This window comes from Leptonychotes weddellii, chromosome 4 (assembly GCF_054177405.1).
Source record: "Leptonychotes weddellii isolate Sample4059 chromosome 4, ASM5417740v2, whole genome shotgun sequence".
NCBI lineage: Eukaryota > Metazoa > Chordata > Mammalia > Carnivora > Phocidae > Leptonychotes > Leptonychotes weddellii.
Window position 1 is genome coordinate 9619128 of NC_138372.1, and position 23321 is coordinate 9642448.

The 23321-nt window shown below is 47.6% G+C and overlaps 1 protein-coding gene and 1 pseudogene across 2 annotated transcripts in view; one reads left to right on the forward strand and one right to left on the reverse strand.

Moving 5' to 3' along the window:
• Window positions 1–23321, forward strand: part of KAZN (kazrin, periplakin interacting protein) — a 996076-nt gene that overhangs the window by 547071 nt on the left and 425684 nt on the right. The window contains exon 3 of the mRNA XM_081816825.1: window positions 18040–18283. Within this exon, the coding sequence (XP_081672951.1) occupies window positions 18040–18283 (244 nt within the window). The remainder of the gene's footprint in view (window positions 1–18039; window positions 18284–23321) is intronic.
• Window positions 1–23321, reverse strand: part of LOC102744383 (cell division cycle protein 20 homolog pseudogene) — a 329973-nt pseudogene that overhangs the window by 202150 nt on the left and 104502 nt on the right. The window lies entirely within an intron of this gene.

The window sequence follows — 23321 nt, forward strand, 5'->3', positions numbered from 1 at the left end:
AAAGAGCTGATTAAAACAATAGTTCCTAAGGCCACTCCTGCAGTAGGGTGGAATTTCAAATGGTTAGGGGAAGGGGCAGGACTGGAAGAAGTGGTCAGGGAACCAGTGAGGAGGCTGTAGCTATAATCTTGGGGACAAGGTGGCAAGTAACCTGAACCAAGTCAGTAGCAGTGGTCAACAGAGGAGAGGACAGAGCTGAAAGACACTCATGAGGTAGAAGCTTAGAGAGCTAGTAATACATCACTATCCTATAGATCATGTTTTTCAAGCTGCTGAACAATGCTACGAAGTAGTTGTCCATTATGTGTCTCTGCTAGCCTGCAATCTTATGAGGTAGAGGGACAATGTCTGTGTCTTTCTTGTCTACCATTTTATCTCTAGGACTTAGCATAGGGCTTGGCACATAAATGGATAAATACTCATCCCCGGAGATGAACATGAGGTGGGTGGGGAGCTATTTCTCTTTTCAGATATTAAGCTGGTAAACTTTGACAATTCAGAATTCTTCCCTGAGGTAGCCAGGTCGGAAGTGGTAGGGAAAAAAAGCCTTTGTCTTAGAAGTGGGAGATGAACATGAGTCCCTACCCTTCTCATGTGAGCTGTGTGACTTGAATAAGTTACTTAACTTCCCTGAGCCTTATTTCCTTCACCTGTAGAATGAAGAGGCTGTAAATGTAAAATGATATTAGTATTGGGCTTCATAGATTGTGGGGAAAACTAAATGAGGTTATCTGCGACAAAAGTTTAGCAGAGTGTGACACAAAGTAAACACTCAATAAATGCTAGTTAGACTAGAAGGATGGAAGCGTTGGTGGGTGGGTGGATGGATGGGTGGGTGGGTGGATGGAAGGAGGGATGGGTAGATGGATAGATGGGTGGGTGGGTGGATGGATGGGTGGGTTGGTGGATGGATGGATGGTTGGATGGGTGGGTGGGTGGGTGGGTGGATGGATGGATGGGTGGCTGGATGGGTGGGTGGATGGATGGAAGGAAGGAAGGGTGGATGGATAGATGGGTGGGTGGATGGATGGATGGATGGATGGATGGATGGGTAGATGTATCAGTGGATGGATGGATGGGTGGGTGGATGGGTGCGTGTGGATAGATGGGTGGGTGGTGGATGGATGGATGGATGGATGGATGGGTGGATGGATAGATGGATGGATGGGTGGATGGATGGGTAGATGTATCAGTGGATGGATGGGTGGGTGGATGGGTGCGTGGATGGCTGGATGGGTGAATGGATGGATATGTTAATGGATATATAGATGCACTGATGATGAATGAGTGGACAAATGAATGTTCTGAATAGGATATATCTATTAGGTCATGCTCTTTTTCAGGCCAACCTTAATCCCCTTTTGTGGGCATCTGTATAATAAGTTGATTAGTCTGAAAACTTAAAAAGCCACCTGGTCTTGGTTTCTGTAAGTCTTATGGCCTGCTGCCACTGAATGCTGAAGATTTAAACTTCTTATTTTAGGTTCTGTCTAGACACCTCTCTAAATAGGAACTTCATGCTAATCTGCAGGTGTTGCTTATGAACAGGTTATTTCTAAATAGTAGCTGGTGCATTACAAAAAAAAAAAAAAATCCAAGAGCAAATAATATTTACTGAGACCAAGGTCTCCAATGGGAAGATTCCTAGTCAATTTGTCAACCCCTCCCATACCACCTGGCTCCTGCCTATACCCTACCCAATTACCAGGGAATCAAATATTCACAGTGGGTATAATTAATTAAATGCATTTTTACTAATTAACTTAAGAACTGGTAAATAGGGCCTCCCTTTGGTAGTTTGAAGATGCAGCTACTGGCTTGTTGATTAAAATGTGAAGCGATTCTGGCTAGAAACTAGCATGTAATGGATGGGGGCACTATTGCAACATTTCTTTTAAGGTTTGTCAAACCGTGTCCTACTGATATTGCTCAACTCCTTTAATCAGTAAGTATAAAATTCATCTGAGAGCATAAAATATATCTGACAATGGCATACATCAAATCCCAAACTGAACATTCAAAATAAATTGTATCGAGATTTTGTCACAATCATTGATTTCTACTTTTCAAGCTGGTTTCTGGGGCAGCCACATAAAAGTTAAACACAAGCTATCTACGGGCTCATTGGATTACAGTAATTCATTAAACCAATGGTGGCTTTAATAAATCTGAACATAAAGATTGCTTCCACAGACACCCTCAGCTTGGAAATGTGCCACTAATGAAAGAGGGTGGCAAAACTAATCTCATTGGCTTGTAGGGGAGGTGCGAAGGAGCTTTAGAGGGTTGCTAAGGGCTGATTTCCAAGGGTAGTATTGCACTTCTGCAGCAAGATCAGATCACCGGGGAAATCAGAGCTTCCGTGGAGCCAAGCCCTCAGCGTTCGTGGTCAGCACGTGCACAGCACAAACTACTGGTCCTTTGAACAAAGCTGGGTTTAGTCAATGCGAGCCCACTTACTGAGTGACCTTCGATTCCATTGACTGACTGGTTTCCCCCATTGTACTCACTTCCCAGTGACGGTGGTGATCCCTGGGCTCTTAACAATTTACAAAGCAGTCTCACACCCAGTGACTTCTTTAGTCCCACCGCAATCTTGGGAGGGACAAGGCCAGGGTTGTTATTATGCCCATTTTACAGATGAGAAAATGAAATTTTAAAAAGCCAAGCGATTTGCCCTCAGTCCCACATTTGGCAGAGCTGGAACGCATAGCGAAACTGTCAAAAGCCCAAGCTTCGGGTTGAAATCCTACCTCTGGGACATACTACAGGTTCTCTCACCTTCCAAAACCTCAATTTTCTCAATTGTAAAGTGGAGATAATGACACTGCCTAATCCCTGACTTGGGAGATTTAATGAGCTCCTATGGATCAGATGCCTAACGAGCACTTAAGACATGTTTGCTATTATTCATAGAGAATATCAGGTTGTATCAAAAAGACAGACTGGACAAGGCCTGGAAAGTAACTAATGGAAATTCTGAATTCCATTTCCCACAGGTAGAGGAGAGCCTTGCCTTTATCATGCATTAGCCTTTTCCCCCGCGGTGAAGCACCCTCCTTGTTGGCATATGCTCAGAGAACCCCATGATATTTCTGTCCCTTTCAGCTGTGACTCATTATTGTAAATAGCAGTGCAATGAGGAGATGAGAAAAGAATTTAAATACACTGACAGAATTTTAGGGAAAGTGATACACAAGAAGATAAAAAGCAATCAGGAAAATTTGCATACACCCTTATGGTCTCAAAGGTCATCTATTTGGGAGGCTACTAATGGGAATACGTCTTTTTCGATTCTGGGTGATTATTTAATTGAAAAGGAAAGAATTTAAATGAATCAAGTCATAGAAGCAAAGTAGATTTATGTCAACTGTTAACAAAAAATTGCATGTTTCTTTGGGAGAAAAATCGGTCCATTCATATACAAGTTAAAATTTGAGATGGAGTAGTAAATGTGACCATATATTAGGATTTGGGTCAGCACTAAAAAACATGTTGATATTCATGAGCTTTATTAATTTATTTTTTAAATCAGCCTCCAGTTACACTATTCTATCTAGAAAAGAGGATGGTTCTATATCCATTAATTTAACTTTATAATGACCACTAGAGGTGAGTATTATCATTCCCTCTTCATAAGACAGTATAACATATACTTATTCAAGGCAGGGACCAAGACATTTTGTCTTTTTTTTTTTTTTTTAATTCCCAGTGCCCGACTAATAAAAATGTAAGTCAGAGGTTTAGCAGAACCTCCTAAATGTTCTGCTTAAGACATCAATCTTTTCTTAGAAGGCAGCACAGGGTAGAGGCTTAGGCTCTGGCTTTACCATCAGTGGGGCCTGAGTTCAAACCCCAGCTCTGCACGTACCGAGGATGTGACCTTCAGAATTTATTTCTTGGACCCTCAGCTTAAACAGTGTTACTAATACCTACCTTGTGGAGTTGTTATGATAATTAAATTTCAAGATAATAAAATGAGGGGAGAAATATAAAGCACTTAGCACAATATCTGACACATATTAATGCTCAAAAATTATAGTTTTCACATCTCATGAGTATACTCAGAAAGGCAAGGATAAGCATACTATTTGACCACTGTGGGAACTTTTTTTTTTTTAAAGCATGCCTTAATCCTCAGATTTGAAATTAACAGGCAGAAACTGAGCGGCTGGTGGATTGCTCGATGAGGAGCAGAATCCAGGGGTTGCCCATGACAGCCAGGCACAGATGCTTAGCGCTCCTGTGACAAGCCTCACCTCTGATTTAATGCAATGTGCTGTTATTATTAATAAGCAACAGGGAACCCAGTGTGAGGCTGCCTGCTGCCTCTCATACTAGGTTCATTCACTTTTTTATTTTCTAGGACATCATACAGTCCTTTAGCCACTGTATGGGGGGAAAATCTGCTCATTTAATTTCCAAGTAAGGGACAATTAGTACCGATCATGATGCATAGCTAGTGGAATCCAACATCTTTTTCAGGGCTGACTATTAGGATATTTGCACATTTTCTGGTCATCTCTGGGACGTCCAGGGTAATAGCACTGTGTTGCAGTCAGCTCAGGGTTCACCATCCCCGGTGAATTATCTTTAAAATATATTAAGAGCATAGCCTCGTACAATGAAGAATTGCGTGACTGATATTAACAGATGTGGGAGGTGATGGGTAAGTGGGCAATAGCTGTGCGTTGGACAAGTTGTGTGGTCAGTAATGAGAAGGAAGGGGACTAACATTTCATGAGCATCTACTATGCACCAGAGTTTAAACTAGGTGCTTTATGCATGTCAGCCCCCTTATCCTCCCACCCTCCCTATGAAACCCCTGGTCAGGGCCACCAGTGATCGCATTGCCAGATGCTCTGTCTCTTCTGTCTCTAAATGACACCTAAGTGCTGACAATTTCCAAATTCATATCTCCAGCTCAGATCCACTGCCTGAACTCCAAACTCATGTATCCCACTGCCCACTTGATATCTCCATTTGGATGTCTAATATGCGTCTCAAAATTAGCATACAACTTACCCCCCCCAAGCCTGCTCCCCCAACAAGCTTCCCCAGTCATGAGTAGATTTTTCGTTCTTCTAGTTGTTCAAACCTAAAGCATTCAAGTCATCCTTGATTCCCCTCTCTCACACACGGGCCACATTCAGCTGTCAGCAAATCCTGTGTCTCTACCTTCAGCATCTCTCTAGAACCCAGTCCTTCTCTCTATGCTCACCCCTCTCCCTCTATGTCTCTCCCATCTTTCAAGCCACCATCATGACTCTCTTGACTTAGGAACCACTGCCTGAATGGTTTCCTGCCTCCATTCCTGTCCCCCTAGAGTCTTTTCCATACAGCAGTGGTGGGGAGCATCATAAAGCATAAATCATCTCATATTGCACCTCTGCTCAAACCATTCAATGGCTCCATCTCACTCAGGATAAGAGTGGAAGCACATGTAAGTCCTTAACTGTTTCCTGGGTAAGCCAAGGACTCATGCATCTGGGCTCTGTACTGTTTTTGTATCTGTCTTGGCCATGAGACTGTGTGCAGTGGGAGGGCAGGGACTGGTCTCCTCCATCCCTGCATCCCCAGTGCCTAACGCACCCCCCAGCGAAAGCAGAGCAGTAAACGCTGAGAATCACTTGCTCCATGCCCAGTGCGGTTTTAAACCCTGGTGCTCATCAACTTATTTAGTCCATGTAACAACGCTATGAGATAGGAACCATTAGTACTGCTGTTTTACAGATAAGGAAACTGAGGCACAGGGACGCCAAGGTCACAGACCCATTGGAGGTAGACCAGGGAGTTAACCCCAGGCAGTCTGGTTCTGTAGGCAAGTCTGCGCTCTTAGCTAGCACATTATCCTCATTCTCCTGTCTTTTCTAAGTGTGCCCTTGGTAGATGGGCGGTGGCCGAATGGCTGAGTAAGTGCATGTTCCCAATGGTTATGACTAGCTTACAGGAGCACTCCCTGCGTGTCAGTCCCCGGAATGCCTTAGATTTGGTTCTCTGCATGCAGACAGTTTACCAGGGAGTGCTCTAGGGAGATACTCAGGTAAGGGAGCAAAGAAGTCAGATTTGGGCAAAAGGAAAAGCTGGCAGACAGTGTGGCTTGCCCCTGATGCCTAGAGGGACCTCTGGAGCGGGGATGGCCCTTCAGAGTGGTCCAAATGGAGGCAGAAGGGCTGGGCTTTTTTTTTTTTATTCAAGTGGGTAGCCAAGGGCTGGCCCCTGGGTGGGGTTGCAACCTTGGGTGAGGGAGGCCCCTGCCGCGGAGGACAGCTGCTGGTGACAGGTGCAGGTGTGAGCTGTCAGTAGCTGACATTCCTAGCTCTTGGCAGGTGAGTGCATGGACCCTGAGGAGGAAAACTGGGGAGAACACTACAGTATCCCCTACAGGGACTAAAGATTTTGCATAATATCTCATTTAACCGTTGTTGCCATACCATAATGAGTTATGCATTTGTTACGCCTATTTGATAATCAAGCAAACTGCAGCTTGGAGATGTTAAGCCTAACCTCATCAATCACCTAGGAAGACGAGATGGGGATTCCAGGCCTGTGTGAATGATGAGAAGTTCAAGTGAGTGGCCAGGGCCTGCCTGCTCACATTGCTGCCCAGCCTGCAGGCCCAGGCTCCTCAGCTCCTGCTGGGGCAGTGTTGTCAGGGGCATGGACCTCCGTGGCCTGGGTCTGCTCGTCTCCTGCTGCTAAATCACTCCTCCTGCCGTGGGCATGTGCTCCTTCCCGATCCTTACATCTCTGGCGGGATCACCAACCAGAGTGATTCTGTGGGGCTTCTGGGTTGGGCACACATACCAGGCCTACTCAGTCAAGGGAGCACCATGCCAGGGCCCAGGGGTAGGCCAGCTCTGGCCTGGGAACAGTAGGAGAGAGGGGCCTTTTCCTGGGAGGTAGCTAAAGTAGCATACTGTAAGTCCTGAGCTACCTATGGCCGTGGTCCCCCAGCCTCCTCTATGGGGAGAGAGGCCAGGTTCTTGGAAGAGAATGGAAAAGGAGGCCAGGAAGGAGCAAGAGACAAAGATCTGCTGGCTTGAGCTCCCGGGATCCCTGAGCTCTGACCTACCTCTAGACCCCAACTTCCTGAGCCAATAAATTCCCCATTGGTATCTTTTTTAAACAATTTTTTTATTTAAATTCAATTTAGTTAACATATCTTGTATTATTAGTTTCAGAGATAAAATTTAGTGATTCATCAGTTGCATATAATATCCAGTGCTCATCACATCAAGTGCTCTCCTTAATGCCCATCCCCCAGTTACCCCTTTCCCCCACACCCCTCCCCTCCAGCAACCCTCAGTGTGTTTCCTAGAGTTAAGAGTCTCTTATGGTTTGTCTCCCTCTCTGTTTTTATCTTATTTTATTTTCCCTTCCCTTCCCCTATGTTCATCTGTTTTGTTTCTTAAATCTCACAAGTTAGTGCACATTGATGCTCTTTCACCTGCAGGTGAGATGATAGCCTTATGTCAGGTGCTGGTGTCCATAATGTATTGGTCCGTTTTTGGTGTGTAACAAACAGCCTCAGGATCTCTAGGGCTTACAACAGCATTTTTTTTTCCCATTTATGGATCGGCACATTTCTGAGGGTGTGGCTAGGCTCTGGCTGGCTTTTTCTCCAGGCTGAAGGTCGGGCTCTGGTTTGTTCCCCGTGTCTTCATTCTGGGGCTGAGAATAATGAGGCAGTTTCCTGGGCCATGCGCTTCACATGGAGGATTGCAGGAGCCTAAGAGGTCAAGCAGAACGGTGAGGAAGCATTAAAGGTCCCTGCTTGCTGCAAGTCAACTAACATTCCGAGGGCCAAAGCAAGTCACATGGTAGAGTGGGAGAGAGGAAGATGCTCCACCTGCCCTAGTGGGAGGTAATGAAAAGTGGGAGGCAGGGGCAAGGTGGGTGCTGCTATCTTGGGAGGGGAGTGAGGAATCAGCAGCCATAATCCAGTGTGCCACAGACGGGCAAGAAGAATGAGGAGAGGGGGCAAAATGACTCCTGAGACAGTGGGACATCCAGCCACCACACCGATGACAGCGAAGGTGTCCTGTCCCCCACATACCCAAGAGCAGGGCCTGTTAGAATTACAACAGAGTCAGCAGAACCCCAACACTCAGAACCACACACGCCATCCCAAGGCAGCAGCTCGGTGTGCAGAGAAACCAGATCCTTTCTGAGAGATCAAAATCAATTTTAAACAGACACAGCTGTTCCCTAGCGGGGGTGTCGGAAGGGAGGGGAAGGGGAGACACCATAGGGAATGTTTTGGTTCTTTCTGTTTTAAGTTGTTGGAATAACCAAAGAAGATTTCTAAGGTTTGATTATTAATTTTGGGGAGAATCGGTTGCCAAGTTTGCTATCCTTTTTAAGAAAAAGAAGTGTAAGATCAAAGGGAGGCTTCATAGCAGAGGTTTTCACCTTATATTGAGTTTGGAAGCTTTTCACAACAGAATGATCAGAAATAGAGCCGGTTTGGTTTTTGGTTTTTTTGTTTTTTTTTTTTTGAGGCACCCCCTCAGATAGATAAATCAAATGCCACAATTTAATTCAGTTCGGCAAATGTTTACTGAACCTCTCCCATGGCCACGTGCTCACTTATAAAAAATATAAACAAATAATAGTGATAGTAAGTTTCACCCCTGCATGTCTGGGTTATCCGGCCAGCTGAACTTATCTCCTGGGGTCTCAGTGTCCTCATTTGTAAAAGAAAGCACGTTTGGCCTCTGAACGCTGAGGTCCCTTCCAGATCTAAAATTCTAAAGTCCACAAGCTGGATGATGTTCTTTTCGCACTTGCTGCGCACTCCAAGTACAGATGTGTGCACCTGGGAAATCAGACCCGCTGGAACCATGAGCGTCATAGGGCTGAACAGGGATGCTCAAGTGTCTTCCCAATGGCAAAGCGAAGAATTCCTGAGCAGAGTTCCTCAGTTCGGGTGTGTCCCTGAGTTCCATCTTTCCTATACTTTTCACTTCACCAGTACAAAGGGTGAGTTTGGAGGAGTAAGGAAGTGATACAAGATACTAGTGAAGAGGAGGCCACCAGTGTCCCATTGACCCAGGTCCCAGCCCTGCCTCTTGTTGGTTGGATGACCTTGGGTGACTTTACCTCCCCACGCCTGTTTTCTTATCTGCAAAATGAGCATAATAGTAGCTTCTTCCTCATAGGGCTGTTGTCAGGGATGTAGGTTAAGTACTTAGCCGTGTGTTTGATGTAAGAACCCGCTAGAATCATTATTATCATTTTATTATCATAGCACCCCCTCCATTCACACTTTCAGGCAAAACCAGATTCTGAATCTGCCAGCTCATTTAGCATCTTCTTAGAAAGTCTAGAAAACTTTGAGGAAGAAAGGGTTAATCCCATCACTGAAATTTAATGAAAAAGGTAAAATAATTTCATTCAATGGTCTTCACATAAAAGGGTACACAGATTTGTAAATGTATGTTACTTTGAACTCACACAGTAATAGTCATTGATCTTTTAAAAACTAGAGCCATAAAAACCCTCTGAGTTAGGGGGAAATCCAGGTGGTAAGGGATTCATATGATCATTTCCTGCTTGGTGTCCAAAGGGAGCTCACCCACAGGAGGGCTAAGGCTCCATTCTCTGAGTCTGTGCCCACAAGCAGGCTGCATTCACCTGGGGGAAGAGGACCCATCTTATCTAACTTGCACAAAGGTACTCTGTGGGCTAGCGAAAGCCCTGGACCCATCCAACCTTTAGGAGACATCAAAGTTCACACTTTGGTTTGATGCCTCCTAATGAATGACAGGACAAGAACCTAGTCTGTCTGTCATTTCTTCCCAAAGCTGCCTGGAAGACTCAGGCTCAATACTGTTCCCCAAAGCTATAAGGCTCCCACGATTAAGTGACCACCTGCAGGACCCCCCAGTCCTCAGGGACTCCTCACTGGCTCCTGTGGATGGGGGAGCTCCCAGCTCTATTTCTTTTTTCCAGACAGTTTCATCTCTCGGATACAGGATAGCTGTTACAGAGCCTGGACACTTGCATTCCTGCACTTACAGTCCTAGCAGTTTGAGGGGCGAGGTGTGGAACCAACATGCTGGGGGGAAGGGCTGGGGCTGAAAATGTGGGTGCAGGATGCCAGAGAATGCCACCCCCCAGCCCTTGTTTCTGTGCCTCCACCAACCTCTTTTAAAGCCAAATCTCCTAGTTCTTTGTTTTTCAAAAGGAGCACATATCCGCAGCTAGCAGCTAGCCATACCGGGACAAAGGTGGCAGAGTACCATTTTACTACCAAGATGGCCAAGGATGCTGACCAAAAGCACCATAACTGACCTTGCTCTGAGCAAACACAGTTCCCTCTTGAACTGCACACACATCTAATAACATGGCCTTATATTGGATTATAAAATTGTTTTACTTCTCCCCAGCATAAAATAAGGCAGGTAAACAAATAAAGGGGCAGTCAATTAAGATAAGTATGGCAACTTCACAATTTACTGGCTAGAGACACATTATCCCAATGAGCCGAACGTTGGGTAAAATAGCTCTCTTCTAATTATATGTATACAGTCGGACAGCTAATCCTGAGTATCAGGGCAGATGGTTGCTGATACAGTCCTTCATGGCACACTGGATTGAACAGTGTATGCTGTTTGGCTGATAAATATTTTTTCTCAGGGCACTTTAGTGCTGGAAAGGTTTAGTGTTGACTCCAGGGGCGAGATTCCAAAGCCCTTCCTTACTACTGCTGCTTCCAATTCCCGAGAAAGGACACGTCCCCATATCTGAGATGCCTTTGTAATGAGTTGTCAGGGGCATAGGGGTCTTAGCTCAGTGGCCTCGAGAGAGGGCCATACTGGTCTTTATTGCACTGATCCTAAGGCGGGGGGGTGGTGGTGGTGGCTCAGTGCATAAGGCATCCTAGGAGTAGAAAGAAATGAACAGAGAGGGAAGCAGAAGCTCTCAAGAGTCTGAGCAAGGGGTGGGGGTGGGAGAAGAAATGAGCAAAAACCTCTCCTGAAGATATCATTTAGTTAAATAAATGGCAGAGCAAAATATGGGGGGAAAAGGATAAGCGGTCCTGAAAAATCCCATTCTTGGAAAATCCCACTGTGCTCCTTACTGAATCTAATGCACGACTATTACAAAGAATACCAAAAAAAAAAAACCCCAAAAACAAAAAAACCCCCCAAAACCTATCTCCTCACCCACCCCTAGAAAGCATAGAAAGCAACTCCTATAGGATGGAGATCACACAAATAATACTATCAGTGAGAAAAGAATACATGACCCACTTAGGGTAGGTCTGCGAAACATTTCAAGCCACTGGGGTACCATTTCATGAACCCAAAGAACTAATTTACCAAGTGGGTCCCCAGGGCCTGGAGGAACTAATGCACTGGCCACCAAGGAGTGGATCCTTCTGTTTCTCCATCCCATCAGTGCCTCTGGCCGAGAATGAAAGGCCTGGGGCTAGAAGGGATGCGGAAGGTCCCTTGGTGCATCAGGGCGCACAGGGAGGAGACCGTGTTCATGCATCCGAGGGGAAGGGGGAAAGGAAGAAAAGGCAGATACATTGGAATCAGACACACCTGAACCTGAATCTGGTTCTGCACCTGCTAGCTGGGTGAGTGTGAGCAAACCTGAGCTCGGGGTTTCTCCTGATCTGCGGAAAGGGTAGGAAACACCTACCCTTAGTGTTGGGAAGATTCAGCCTCAGCTGCTGGAAATGAATGGATGAGCACAGTGGGGTCATGGTGATATCCAAAGGATGGGAGCTGCCTATAGAGCCCTCGCCGCCCCATCCTCCTCTCCAGCATCTCCTCACGGGTGTCTGCATCACTGATAACATCTATGGAGTTCTTCTGGGCACCCAGCCAGATGCTTCACGTGCAGTGGCTCATTTAATTCCTCAACACGTCTGTGAAGTAGGTAGTCACATCATCCCATTCTACTAATGGGGAAGTTGGGACTCAGGGAAGTTAAGTAACTCTGCTCGTGTCACAGAGCAGGTGGCAGGGCTGGGACTCGAACCCTTGTCTCACTAACTCCAGAGCCTGTACGTTGACTCTACTCTTGCTCTCAGAGAAGAGTGAGATCATTAGTGACGTCAGTTAGCACCGTCCTGCCAATGGGCTGTGGGGAGGGGGCTTCCCTGAGATGAGGAGTTGAAGCTGGAGACCCAAGGGCTGGAAGACTTGACCATGTTCTCTTTAGCCTTGTTGAAGGAACCTCCCAGAAACTGCTCTGTGGTGCTGGAAAATACAATAGCGCCCAGCCCACGGAGACAGCCAAGACCCAAGAAGGCAGGAGGTCTGGCAAGATATCTGGGGGTTGGACCAGTTCTTTGGGGTGTAGGGATGGTTGTCTCAGGGTTTTGTATTTTGCTTGGCTGTTACTACTTGTCACCATCACACAGCTAGGGACAGAGCCAAGAGCCCAGGCCATCAGGCACATCCCTTTGTAAGCCCTACACCACACCAAGTAAGAAACATAAAAAACACAAGGAACATTCAAGAAGGAAAAAAATTACACTTCTATGAAGAAGTAGAGGCTTTAAGTATATATGTTTATGTGTATGAGCCCATGGTTAGTATGTATATTTAGTATTTATTCCATACATAGGGGTGTCTGAATTATAAGTGATTATGGAAGGACGGTTTGCAGGTGGAGAACATGCAGGGATGACTGAGTTGGTTAAATACAGACAGAGGGATGCACCTGACCAAGTTCCCGACCCTTGGATGAGAGATTGCTGGCGGAGTCAAGAGGAGAATGTCACTCTTCATGCTAATAACTGTGCTCTGTGTCCACACTGATTGTGTGTTTGTGTGTGTGTGTGGTGTACAGATATATGTGCATACATTCTCATCTTATAGCTCCAGGCTATTTCCCTAAGCCCCACGGTCCTCTGCCCTGTTGTCCCCTCCTGGTGCCTTTTTTCTCCATCCCTTCGTTTCATGACTGTGGATCTGAGGGTGACTAAGGGCAGCAGGGGAGCATTGCTAGGAAGGGGTTTTAGCTTCACTGTTGGGGGTCACTGCCACACACTTTCCTCTATGTCTATAGCTCTGTCCCCCTCCTGGTCTTCTCACCCAGAGGCCCAAGTCCTGGTTGCCCCTCGCTGAGAGATGCTTTGCCCTTTCCCCAGAGCATATGTTAAGACCCACTCAGCCAAAGTAAACTGTGTAAATGTACAAAAGATACAACTCCTAGATTGGCCGGGATTTGCATGTGACAATTTGAATAAACAGAGCATCCATCTGCAGGGAGGGAGGGTGATTCCCTAGGGACTCTCGGGTGGAGGAGGGTGGGGAAGACAGGACAGACAGCATCCAGAAGAGAGGGAACAGGGAACCCTTGCAGACATACCTGAGGTCCAGAGGCTTCCTTGCATTTATGTGTCTCCCACATGTGCACAGTGCTTTATGAGCACCTGCCCTGGGTGCCTAGGGCAGTGAGTCTCAAACTTCGCAGTCCACCAGACACTCCTGGGAAGTTTGTTGCAAAGGCAGGTCCCTGGAACCTCCTCAGAGATCCTGGTTGGTCGGGTGTGGGACTAGGGATCTACATCTTAACAGAAGAATTAAGTGATAAGAGGGTAGTTAGCAAGGGGAGAGTGGTACAAGATGAAGTCAGAGGCCAGATTGCACAAGACTGTGACCCTGCTCTTTCAGATCTAGAACTTAGGAAGTGCCCCTGCACCAGTGGTCCAGTCTGACAGTCTATGGTGCTGGATACACATTAGTAGGATGATGGGGATGATGGGTCATTTTCTAAAGACTCTGCTTTTCATCCCTCCCAACTCCTTAACCAACACGGTTTCAGGGTCCCTTCCTGTCTCTGGCTCTGTGTTTCTCCATCTACCAGTATACAACAGGAGTGCTGGAATAAATGATCCCAAAGTTGCCTTCTAGGACCAGATAGCCTCATTTGGTTGCAGGGTGGGGCAACCACGTCTACTGGGTTTCCTGGGACAGTTCCAATTTATGCCACTTATCCCAGCTTCATTATTCATAACACCCTCTCTTACTCTCAAAAGTGTCCCAGTTTGGACATTAAATTATAAGGTCATTCTATTTATGGGAGAAGGGAGGTGCATAGGACATGGCTGTCAGCAATGGGCTGTGCTCTCTGCCTTGGTTCTTATTAGGAGTTTTCTTTCTCTGAGCAAGGATGGTTTTGCAGACTTTCCAAAATGCCCAGGTAAACTTTGAAGGGCATCAAATGCAACATGGCACATTCTGCTCAGACGCTCATTCTGCTCAGGAAGATGGGCACTCAGCAAATACTGGCAGAGGCTGGTGAGTGCATAAGGGCCAGCCAGTGCACTGCCTGAGCTTTGAATGGGGTTTGGCAGATGGGGAAAGATGGCAACTGGGAACATGGGGAAACAGGAGCAGATCCCTATGAAGCAAGCCCATTTTCTGGCATGGTTCTTAACGTCAGCTTACTGGGCTGTGAGGCTGGGGCTGCTTTAGGAACATTTAAGATCACATGCTCAGAGTTGTGGACCCCAAAGAGAGAGGGCTGTGGTTAAAAGACAGCTCTGGAGCCCTTCCCCCATATTTATATGCGTCTCCCAAGAAATGAGTTGCAAATGCACATCAGCCTGCAGACAGGTAAGTGGGCTTGCAATAGGGTGTTAGGCAAGGGGGCAGAGATGTGGATTCTGTGACCATTTTGTTACCTGAGATCACTTAAGAAGGAGCAGTGGTGGAAGTTGGGGGGTAGACTAGTAATCTTTTGGGTTTAAATCAAATGGATTCTAGAGGGTAATTGATCCCAGGCTTTCTGTCTAAGATCTGGCCCTTTTGCATGTGGGTAAACATAAGGAGACACAGCTGGTAAAAGCCCCCCCCCCCCCTTTTCATGTTAAGAAGGAATTTCTCAAAAATAAAATTCTTTAAAATCCTAGGAGGCACCCCAGGAGTTTCTAAAGTGAGTTTCTTGACATTTCAATGGCTGTATTACAGCTGGGGAAAAGAGGAGGCAGAGAGAAAGAAGGAACTCAAAGAATGGGTGTTTGCTTTCTTTTCTCCTTGTTAGATTTTTTGTTTTGTTTTGTTTTGTTTTGACTTGATTTGAAGATTCTGGTGGGTGGGAGTAATCTCACTGAAGAGGAAAATGAGTAACACTTGGTCAGTCTGTTTACTGTACGAACACGCTCACACACATTCATTTGCGGAGGGCTTATATGGGTTAGGTGGCATGGATGCAAAGACAAATCACGCATGAAAACTGACCACCTTCTTTCTCCCACGACGAAGCTCTGGGTGAGCTCTCCAGATAGAGCTGCTCCTGATTGTGTCCTCGGAAAGTTTGTTCCCAGGACTTGCCTTCCCCCCTTTTACTGCTATTTGCATTTGTGCTGACTTTTGTCTTTATTGAGGTGAAATTCACATAACATCAAAGGAACCTTTTTTTTAAGAGAGGGGGGAGGGCCAGAGGGAGAGAGAGACTCTTAAGCACGCCCAGCACAGAGCCAGACCCAGGACTCAATCTCCGACCCTGAGATCATGACCCGAGCTGAAATCAACAGTCAGACGCTTAACCCACTGAGCCACCCAGGTGCCCCTAAAATGAACCATTTTAAAGCAAACATTTCAATGGCATTTAGTACATTCATAACATTGTGCAACCACACCTCTGTCTACTTCCAAAACATTTCATCACCCCAAAATAAAACCCAGTACCCATTATGCAGTTATTCCTCATTCTCCCCTTCCCCCAGCCCCTGGCACACATGTCTGTCTGGATTTACCTATTCTGGCTAGTCTACAGAAAAGAAATCACGTTCGTTACCTTCTGTGTCTGGCTTCTTTCACTCAGCATACTATTTCTGAGCTTCATGCACATTGTGGCAGGTGTCAATGCCTCATTCCTTTTCAAGGCTGAATAATAGCCCATTGTATGGATATACCGCAATTGGTTTATCCATTCACCTGTGGTTGGACATCTGGGTTGTTTCCACCTTCTGGCTATTGTGAATTGTGCTTCTGTGAACATTTGTGGACAGCCTGTTGTTGGGGGCATCAGTTTTCAACTCTTTGGCTATATACCTAGGGCTGTGATTGCTCAGTCATATAGTAATTCTGTGTTTAACTTTTTGAGGGACCACTAAACCATTTTCCATAGTGGCTGAACTATGACAGCCCCCCTTCGGAAGACTCCTTTAACCAAAGGACTTCAAAGAACTGAATCCTGATTTACAGATACACCAAGCAGCCTAAGTTTCTTCGTTGGTCCAGTGGGTCAGAATTCCCGCTAATGAGACACAGGTCAGGGGTTCAATCCCCAGCTGACCAGTTAGCTCAGAAGAGTAGACAGTGGAAAAATTACGTCTGCAGCCACACATTCTACCAATGTGGGCTTGCCCTCTTACAAAAGCTTGTTAGTGGCCCCAGGGGGTTGGAGCAAGAGTGGGTTTTTATGGTTCCAAATAAAAGTCTAGCATCCAAGGCACAGTAGGACTAATTGGAAATCAGATGACTGCTTACTTCCAGTCTTGGTTTCACCTGATTTCTGCCCCGGGGGCGGGGGGCGGCGCTTGCGTTAATTGCTTAACCCCCAACCCAGAGCTTCAGTTTCTTCCTCTCTAAAGTCGAATTCCTAACTCTTACTCCAAAGAGATAATGCAGCCTAAGCACTTTGCACACAGTAGGCTTCCTACTTAGTAGATGCTGATAAATCTCAAGGGTGGGCACCATTAGTGTGTGCAGTAGGCTCCGAGCTACTCTCCTGAGGTTGACTGAGCTGGAATGGTGGTGTACTATTGTCCTTGGGGTTACATTGGCTGTTTCAAATTGTCCTATTTGCATGGAATGAAGCTTGCTATGGTAACAAGGTCTGGTGGCTGGAATCCAGGGCCCCAGTGAAAAATGCAAAGCCTGTGCTCTGGGAGAAAGAGGAGTTGGATAGGTTTATCAACTTTAAGGTTACCTCAGTTCTCCTTTGAAGAGGGAATGGGTAAATTGAGTCAGCAGGGCCTCAACACTCCCACTCCTCCAGTAAGAAGGAGAAAGAGGGAAGCCCCTTTGATGCCTTCCAGTCTTCTTCCCTCCTGGCCTCATCCCTCTCGCCCCCCAATATTTAGCCCAGCCAAGAAGCTTAGGACCTGGCTAAGGCCAGTCCTCCACCTCGGGTGCACACGCGGGAGTTTGGGACGGTGGGGAGACCAGAGCTCCAGTGGTGGCCCACCCCGGGGCCGGACGGGAGAGCTCCTCCCCGGGGGAGGACACACAGTGCAGGTTGGGGCGGAGGAGGGGGGGGTGGTGGAGATGGAGTGGGGTGGAGAGTGAGAGGCACTCAGGGCACCAGCTCAGCTCCCCGCTGCACATTGCCTACCCGCATTTTAAGGAAAGCAAAGCTCCACTCCCGAGATCGCGCCAGCTGCCCCCTCCCCTGGAGCTCCGTCCCCGTTGCTCCCCTCCCCGGCCTCTTTCCCGAGCACCCCTCTCCCCCGAGCACCCACCCCCTTCCCAACCCCGGCCCGGCGCGGGGCGCCTGCTAGCCAGGGCGGGGGCTGCCCCACCGCTCCCGGGAGGGGACCGAGGGCCGGCCTTGGAGCAGGCGCCCCCTACCCCTCGCCAGGGGCGCCACCTCGGCCCACTCGCGGCCGCCGCCCGCCGCCCCCGCCCCCCGGGGGGTGTGTCCCCGAAGTGGGGGGCGCGGGAGGCCGAGGGTGCGCCCGGGGCCCCGGCCCGGGCCCCCTTCCGAGCGCGCGGCGAATGGTAGGCTCCAGTGAAAGAGTGCCGGGCGGCGCGCGGTGTCCTTCCCCGAACCGCGCTCGGCGCCGGGGTCTCGGCGATCGCTGCTCCGCCTCCTCCTTCTCCTCCTCTTTCTCCTCCTCCTCCCCCCGCCGCCTCGCTACCGCCGCGGCTCCGGCTGGAGGCGCCGCTGTCATTCCTGCGCCGGAGGAGCCGGCGCTGCCGGTGCCTGGGGGTCGGGGCGCGGGGGAGCCGGGCCGCGGGGGACCCAACAGGTAGAGCCGGGGGTGCCCGGCCTCGCGCCCCCACCCCCACCCCCCCCCCCGCGCATCATGCAGCTCTTTGTCACCTCTCTCGCCCCCAGGCCAAAATCCTGAGCATGATGGAAGACAATAAGCAGCTCGCGCTCCGCATCGATGGGGCGGTCCAGTCGGCCAGCCAGGAGGTGACCAACCTGCGAGCCGAACTCACGGCCACCAACCGGAGACTGGCGGAACTGAGCGGCGGCGGCGGCCCGGGCCCGGGCCCGGGAGCAGCGGCCAGCGCCTCGGCGGCGGCGGCGGACTCGGCGGCGGCGAACATGGAGAACCACCAGCACGGCGCGCAAGGTAGGGATCGCCCGGCGCCCAGGGCGGATGGGGCGGGGGGGCGAGCGAGCAGGACCCGGGCCGGAGGTGGCCGGGGCCTCGGTGCCCTCACGCCCGGGGCGAGCTCGCCTCGCCTTGTGGCTGGTAACCCTGTCCTCCCGGCGGTGGCCACCGCTGCTCCCCGGCCGGGAGTTGCAGGCTGCTGTCATTAAGGAAAACCCCGGCGCAGTGTGCACGGGTTCACGCCGTCACACCGGCCCCGGCCAGCGGGAGCAAGGCGCAGCCAGCGGCGCCCCTCCCGCAGCAGAAAGTGCCCTTTAGGTGGCACACAGCCCCCAGCTCCGTGGGCAAACTTTTCGTGCCCGGGCCTTTGCCCCCACCCCGGGTAGGGGTGAATGCCACAGCTCCCCCCCAGTTCCGGAGGCTTCTTCCTTCCGAGAGACTCTCCCCGAGAGCGAGCTCCGGGCTCTGCTGCGTTGGTTGGGGTAGAGGATTGGACTAGGCTTGCACTTTTCTCCACGGATGCCAAATCCCTTGTCTCAATTGCATCTGGACTTTATTTTCTCCCCATCTGAGATCGCGCAGACAGCGGAATATATCGATGCAACAGTAGATGCTCTGCTCAGCAGGGAGTTTAAATTTCCAGCAAATACAAACACCGAGAGCACTTTCCAGGGGGAAATCTTAGACCTCAAAGGCTGAGTGATGATGGGCTCCTGGTGAAATGAAGGTTTAGATGGTGGGTTGCAGGGAGCTGCTGCTGGAAGGGGCTCTTTGCATTTTAGAGGAGGAGGGGGAAAAAAGACAGCTGAACCTTGTTGACATTGACAGTGATGAAGCCCTGAAATCCCGGGGAGGGTTAAAGGTGGAGGAAGCATCCAAAAATGTCCTGTTGGGTTTCTGTGAATTGAAAAGTAAAAGGGTAGACTGGCTTTTCAGTGTTTTTTTTTTTTTTTTTGCCTAATTGCTCTTTAAGAAATGGTATCACTGATTATTAATATCATTTGATTAATAAACTAAACTGCTGAAATCCAGAATCTGACAGAGAAAAATGATCCAGTCTAGAAGGGCCACTTGTATAAATATGTCACTTGATGAAGTATGAGGTACCCATAGCTCAGTGGCTCAGAGGAATTTTCTGGTTTTGTTGTTGTTCCGAGAGCTTCTCCTAAGTGTTGCGAGAGAGTGTCTGTGTTCATATTAATGCCTTCTCCCCATCAGTTTCTGTTTGCTCCTTACCTTCCTGGGGAAGGTGTGCTTTTCCTGGTGCGAGATGTTAAGCCTGTACTTAGTTTTATGCTGAATTCCAAGTCATGTTAACTTGGTACTTCGGGGAGTCAGTCAGAAGTCCTAGGAATTAGGACGGGAATTTGGGACTGAAGTAGCCATGACATAATGGTGGGAAGGTGTTGTAAAGCTGTTATTTGCTGCAGTTTTCAAGGTGGGTATCTGCTTATTCTGTCATTTATCCCTTGCGCTGTCACTGTGTGGAAAGATGCTCTCCGCTGGCATCTGGAGGGAGAAAAAAAAAAGGAAGCTAGACTGCATGGTAATGCTTTCTTCTTTATAGGCAGAGACTCTTCCAATATTAAAGAAATAGCTAAGGACTGGCATTCTGCTAAGAATCAAAAGCCATGGTAAGGAGGACTGAACAATGCTGGTTTATTTCCCACCGTCTGCCCCTTTTTCTCAGCCAAGGAAAAGTTAAGTGGCTTTCGTTTGAGTCCTGGGTCCAGTTGCAGACTGAGGATGCTAAGGAGGTCAGTACGGCGGTGATCCATGCACCCAACTTGGAAATTGAGATGCTTAGCTGATGGTTAAATTGTTGTAGTGGAGGAACAGGGGGCGGTTTCCTTCTTCTCTTTTCCTACAAAAATGCCCTAGGCTGTGGAAATGACTTTTGGATCTCTTGATATCCTTCAAAACACCCAAAACCAGCATGTACCCTCATGCTCCTAGGAGTATGCCTGCCCATGTTAGTAAGCTGTCTGTGGGGGGCTGGATGAAGGATGGTCTTGATTTTTCCCGTGTATCCTTGATATTTTTCGACACCTTTACCAGGGGGAATTCAGTGATTTTATAATCAGAGAATAAAATGTTAAAGGTTTTAACTCAACGTAATTGTTGGCCACATATCCCTCTAAATTGATGTTCATTTAAACGAAAGTTATGGTTGAAAAGAGAACAAGCTCCCCCATATAATCCGGTAGGGTATCACTTACTTTAGCTCTGCAGGAGTACCCCAATCCAGTACTTTTTTTTTTTTTTAAAGATTTTATTTATTTATTTGAGAGAGAGAGAATGAGAGAGAACACATGAGAGTGGGGAGGGTCAGAGGGAGAAGCAGGCTCCCTGCCGAGCAGGGAGTCCGATGCGGGACTCGATCCCGGGACTCCGGGATCATGACCTGAGCCGAAGGCAGTCGCCCAACCAACTGAGCCACCCAGGCGCCCCTAATCCAGTACTTTTTACATTAGTTAGCCTCTGTGAGTTTTTTCGGTTTTATTTTCTTGTTTTGGTTTGCTCTCATGACCTATGGCAGCATTCTGCTAGAACAGAAACCCGCTATAGATGTGTTCTGGTGGTTTCTTCGGCTGGTGCTTTCGTATTCCTAAAGGAAAGCGTGGGGTTCTCTCAAGTTAATTCTAAAGTGTTGTCGATTGGTTTCCTCATGCTTCTTCGTAATGCACCTCAAGCTTGGCTCCTGGGGGTACCTGACTATTCTTCTGAATTTGTCTTCTGTTTTAATTTTGTCTGTGTTGGGGAGATTTAATGGGCCCAAGCCCTAGAAGCATTTGGTGCTATTGAGTTGTCCTTTTTCAAATCAAAGTTTTGAATGAAATGAGTATCTCTCAAAATGTATTTGTAGAAGGCATATTTTACTAAAGGGCATTATGCACATGTTAAATGAGTGCTAATGCACTTTTAATAACATTAGCACAAGTGGTTACGGGGAAGAGTCACCTCTTGCTCTCCCTGCCAAGAAATTGTTAGATCTATTTTCAAATTTTGGGTTAAAATTTTTTTTACTGAATTACACAAGCTCGTCAATTCACCACGGGAGTTTTGTTCCAGCGATGGCACCTGACACTAGGTAAGTCGACGAAGAAAACTTGGGGTTTTTCTAGAGAGTTAATCCAGTGTGTCATTTAAACAAAATATTAACTTGGTTGGTACCCTGTGTGAGCTGGCTTGGTTGCTATGTAACAGAGTCTAGAAAGTGAACTGCTGAAAATCTGGGCTTTCGACACTTTGCAGGATCTTCTTTCGGAATCTGTGTTGAAAGAACACTTGGCAGCCAGCCCATCTCCTCTCTCCCTGCTTCGAGTGAGTTGGATAATCCCTAATGAGGATGCTGGCATCCAGTGTAGAGGGTATCCAGGCAGGGTGGCACATTTCACAGCTCCGGAGCTGCGTCTTGGGTTGGGAGGGGGGGGTCAGAACTGCCTTTGACAGGTGGACAGAAGGAGCCTCGGAAAGAACAGAGCCAAGCATTTGTTCCAATTTGTCTTGTTGTTGGTAGCCAGAGAACGGATTTGTTTAAAGTAACATTTCTAAGCTGTTTTCCTCGGCGTAACATCTCTGGAAAATGTGTTTAAAATGCTTGCTGTTGTTTGAGGGGAAAATATAGCAGTTTGTTTCTCTGAAAATGATTTATCTGATGAATGACTAATATTAGATTCAATTGGTTGCTTTGCTATGCACAGAATAAAACAATTAAGCTCCGTTGTACCCGATTCAAATAGGTGTTAACTCTGTATACCATAAAATACTTGTGCCTCGTAGGATGTATGCCAGCTGCTATTAGTTTGTTGGTTGTTTTTTTTTTTTTTAATGAAGTAATTGTATTTATATGCCTATGCAAGTGGGAGTGCTGATAGCATCTTTTTTGGGTGTTGAGGACTCGGAGCCTACTGCATTTGTTAGGACTGGGATGGAGAAAAGGGTCATTCTCCTACACCTTGGTCAATTTCCATAAATAGATGCAAGCTTTATTTTTTTTCTCCCTAGGCGCTAACATAGGCTGTTACTTCAGGTCTGACTGTTCTTATCTAGCATCACTACAACAGTGGAAATTCTGCGGCGAAGTATGAATTACCTCTCGACTGAATTGAATGTGTGAGCAGTCTGCAGAACACTAGACACTGTGGCTTTGCAAAATAAGTTCTGTCTTTTGGCATCCCCTTCCCAATTCATTCTACCTATGCTGTTATTTTCTCAAGTCGACTTTTATCTTTTTTTTTGGAGAAAGAATTTTCAAATGGCAGAGAAGATGGAACAAAATGGGGTGGAATCTCAGAAGTCCCCTTCTGTTAGCCCCTTCTGTTAGCTTGCCCCCAACTTATGGACCTCGAGTCACATCCGTCTTGGTTTTCCAGCTATATCAATGGGCTGAAAGAGACATGTGTCTTTTCCTAATCTGGTAGGCTGTCATGAGATGGGACTTCAAAGTTCTTCCCGAAAATCACCGTGCGTGGTTGCAAAGAGATTACTTACAGATCAGTACAGCATGGTTGAAATTAGTTATTGATTGGCTGTTATTTACTGTCTTCCCATGGTCTTTGGAAAATGCCTTCGGAGGACCCCTGAAGTCAAGTTTCTGGCTCTGATTAATTTCATGCTTCCAATATTTCATGATTTATGGAGGCTTTTCAGATCTCCTTTGATATTAACCAGAAGTCTAAGCCAATCTGATGTTTATAGTAGGAGCACTGTCCCATATCCTGCCAGGGCAAGGCAAGGCATGTTCTCTCCATTCCTTTACCCCCCAGCTCCCCAAGACTGCTGGCACTTTTGAGGAATCCTGTAGGTCATAATGTGTGACTTGCCGGCTGCCACTGAGCTTGTGGCAGATGGGCTTGGCAGGTGGGGTGTGCTGGTCGGAATGTTGCCTGCTCACTGTGCAGATCATATGGGGCCCAGAAGGTCACGCTTAGGGTCCTGGCCATATTCATTGCCTATTTTGTCTATATTTATTCCTGAGTTACATAGATAAGTGAAATCAACATCAATTCCCCAGTTCTTTTCAGACCTTTTCCTGGACTGGTTTGTGTGAGCT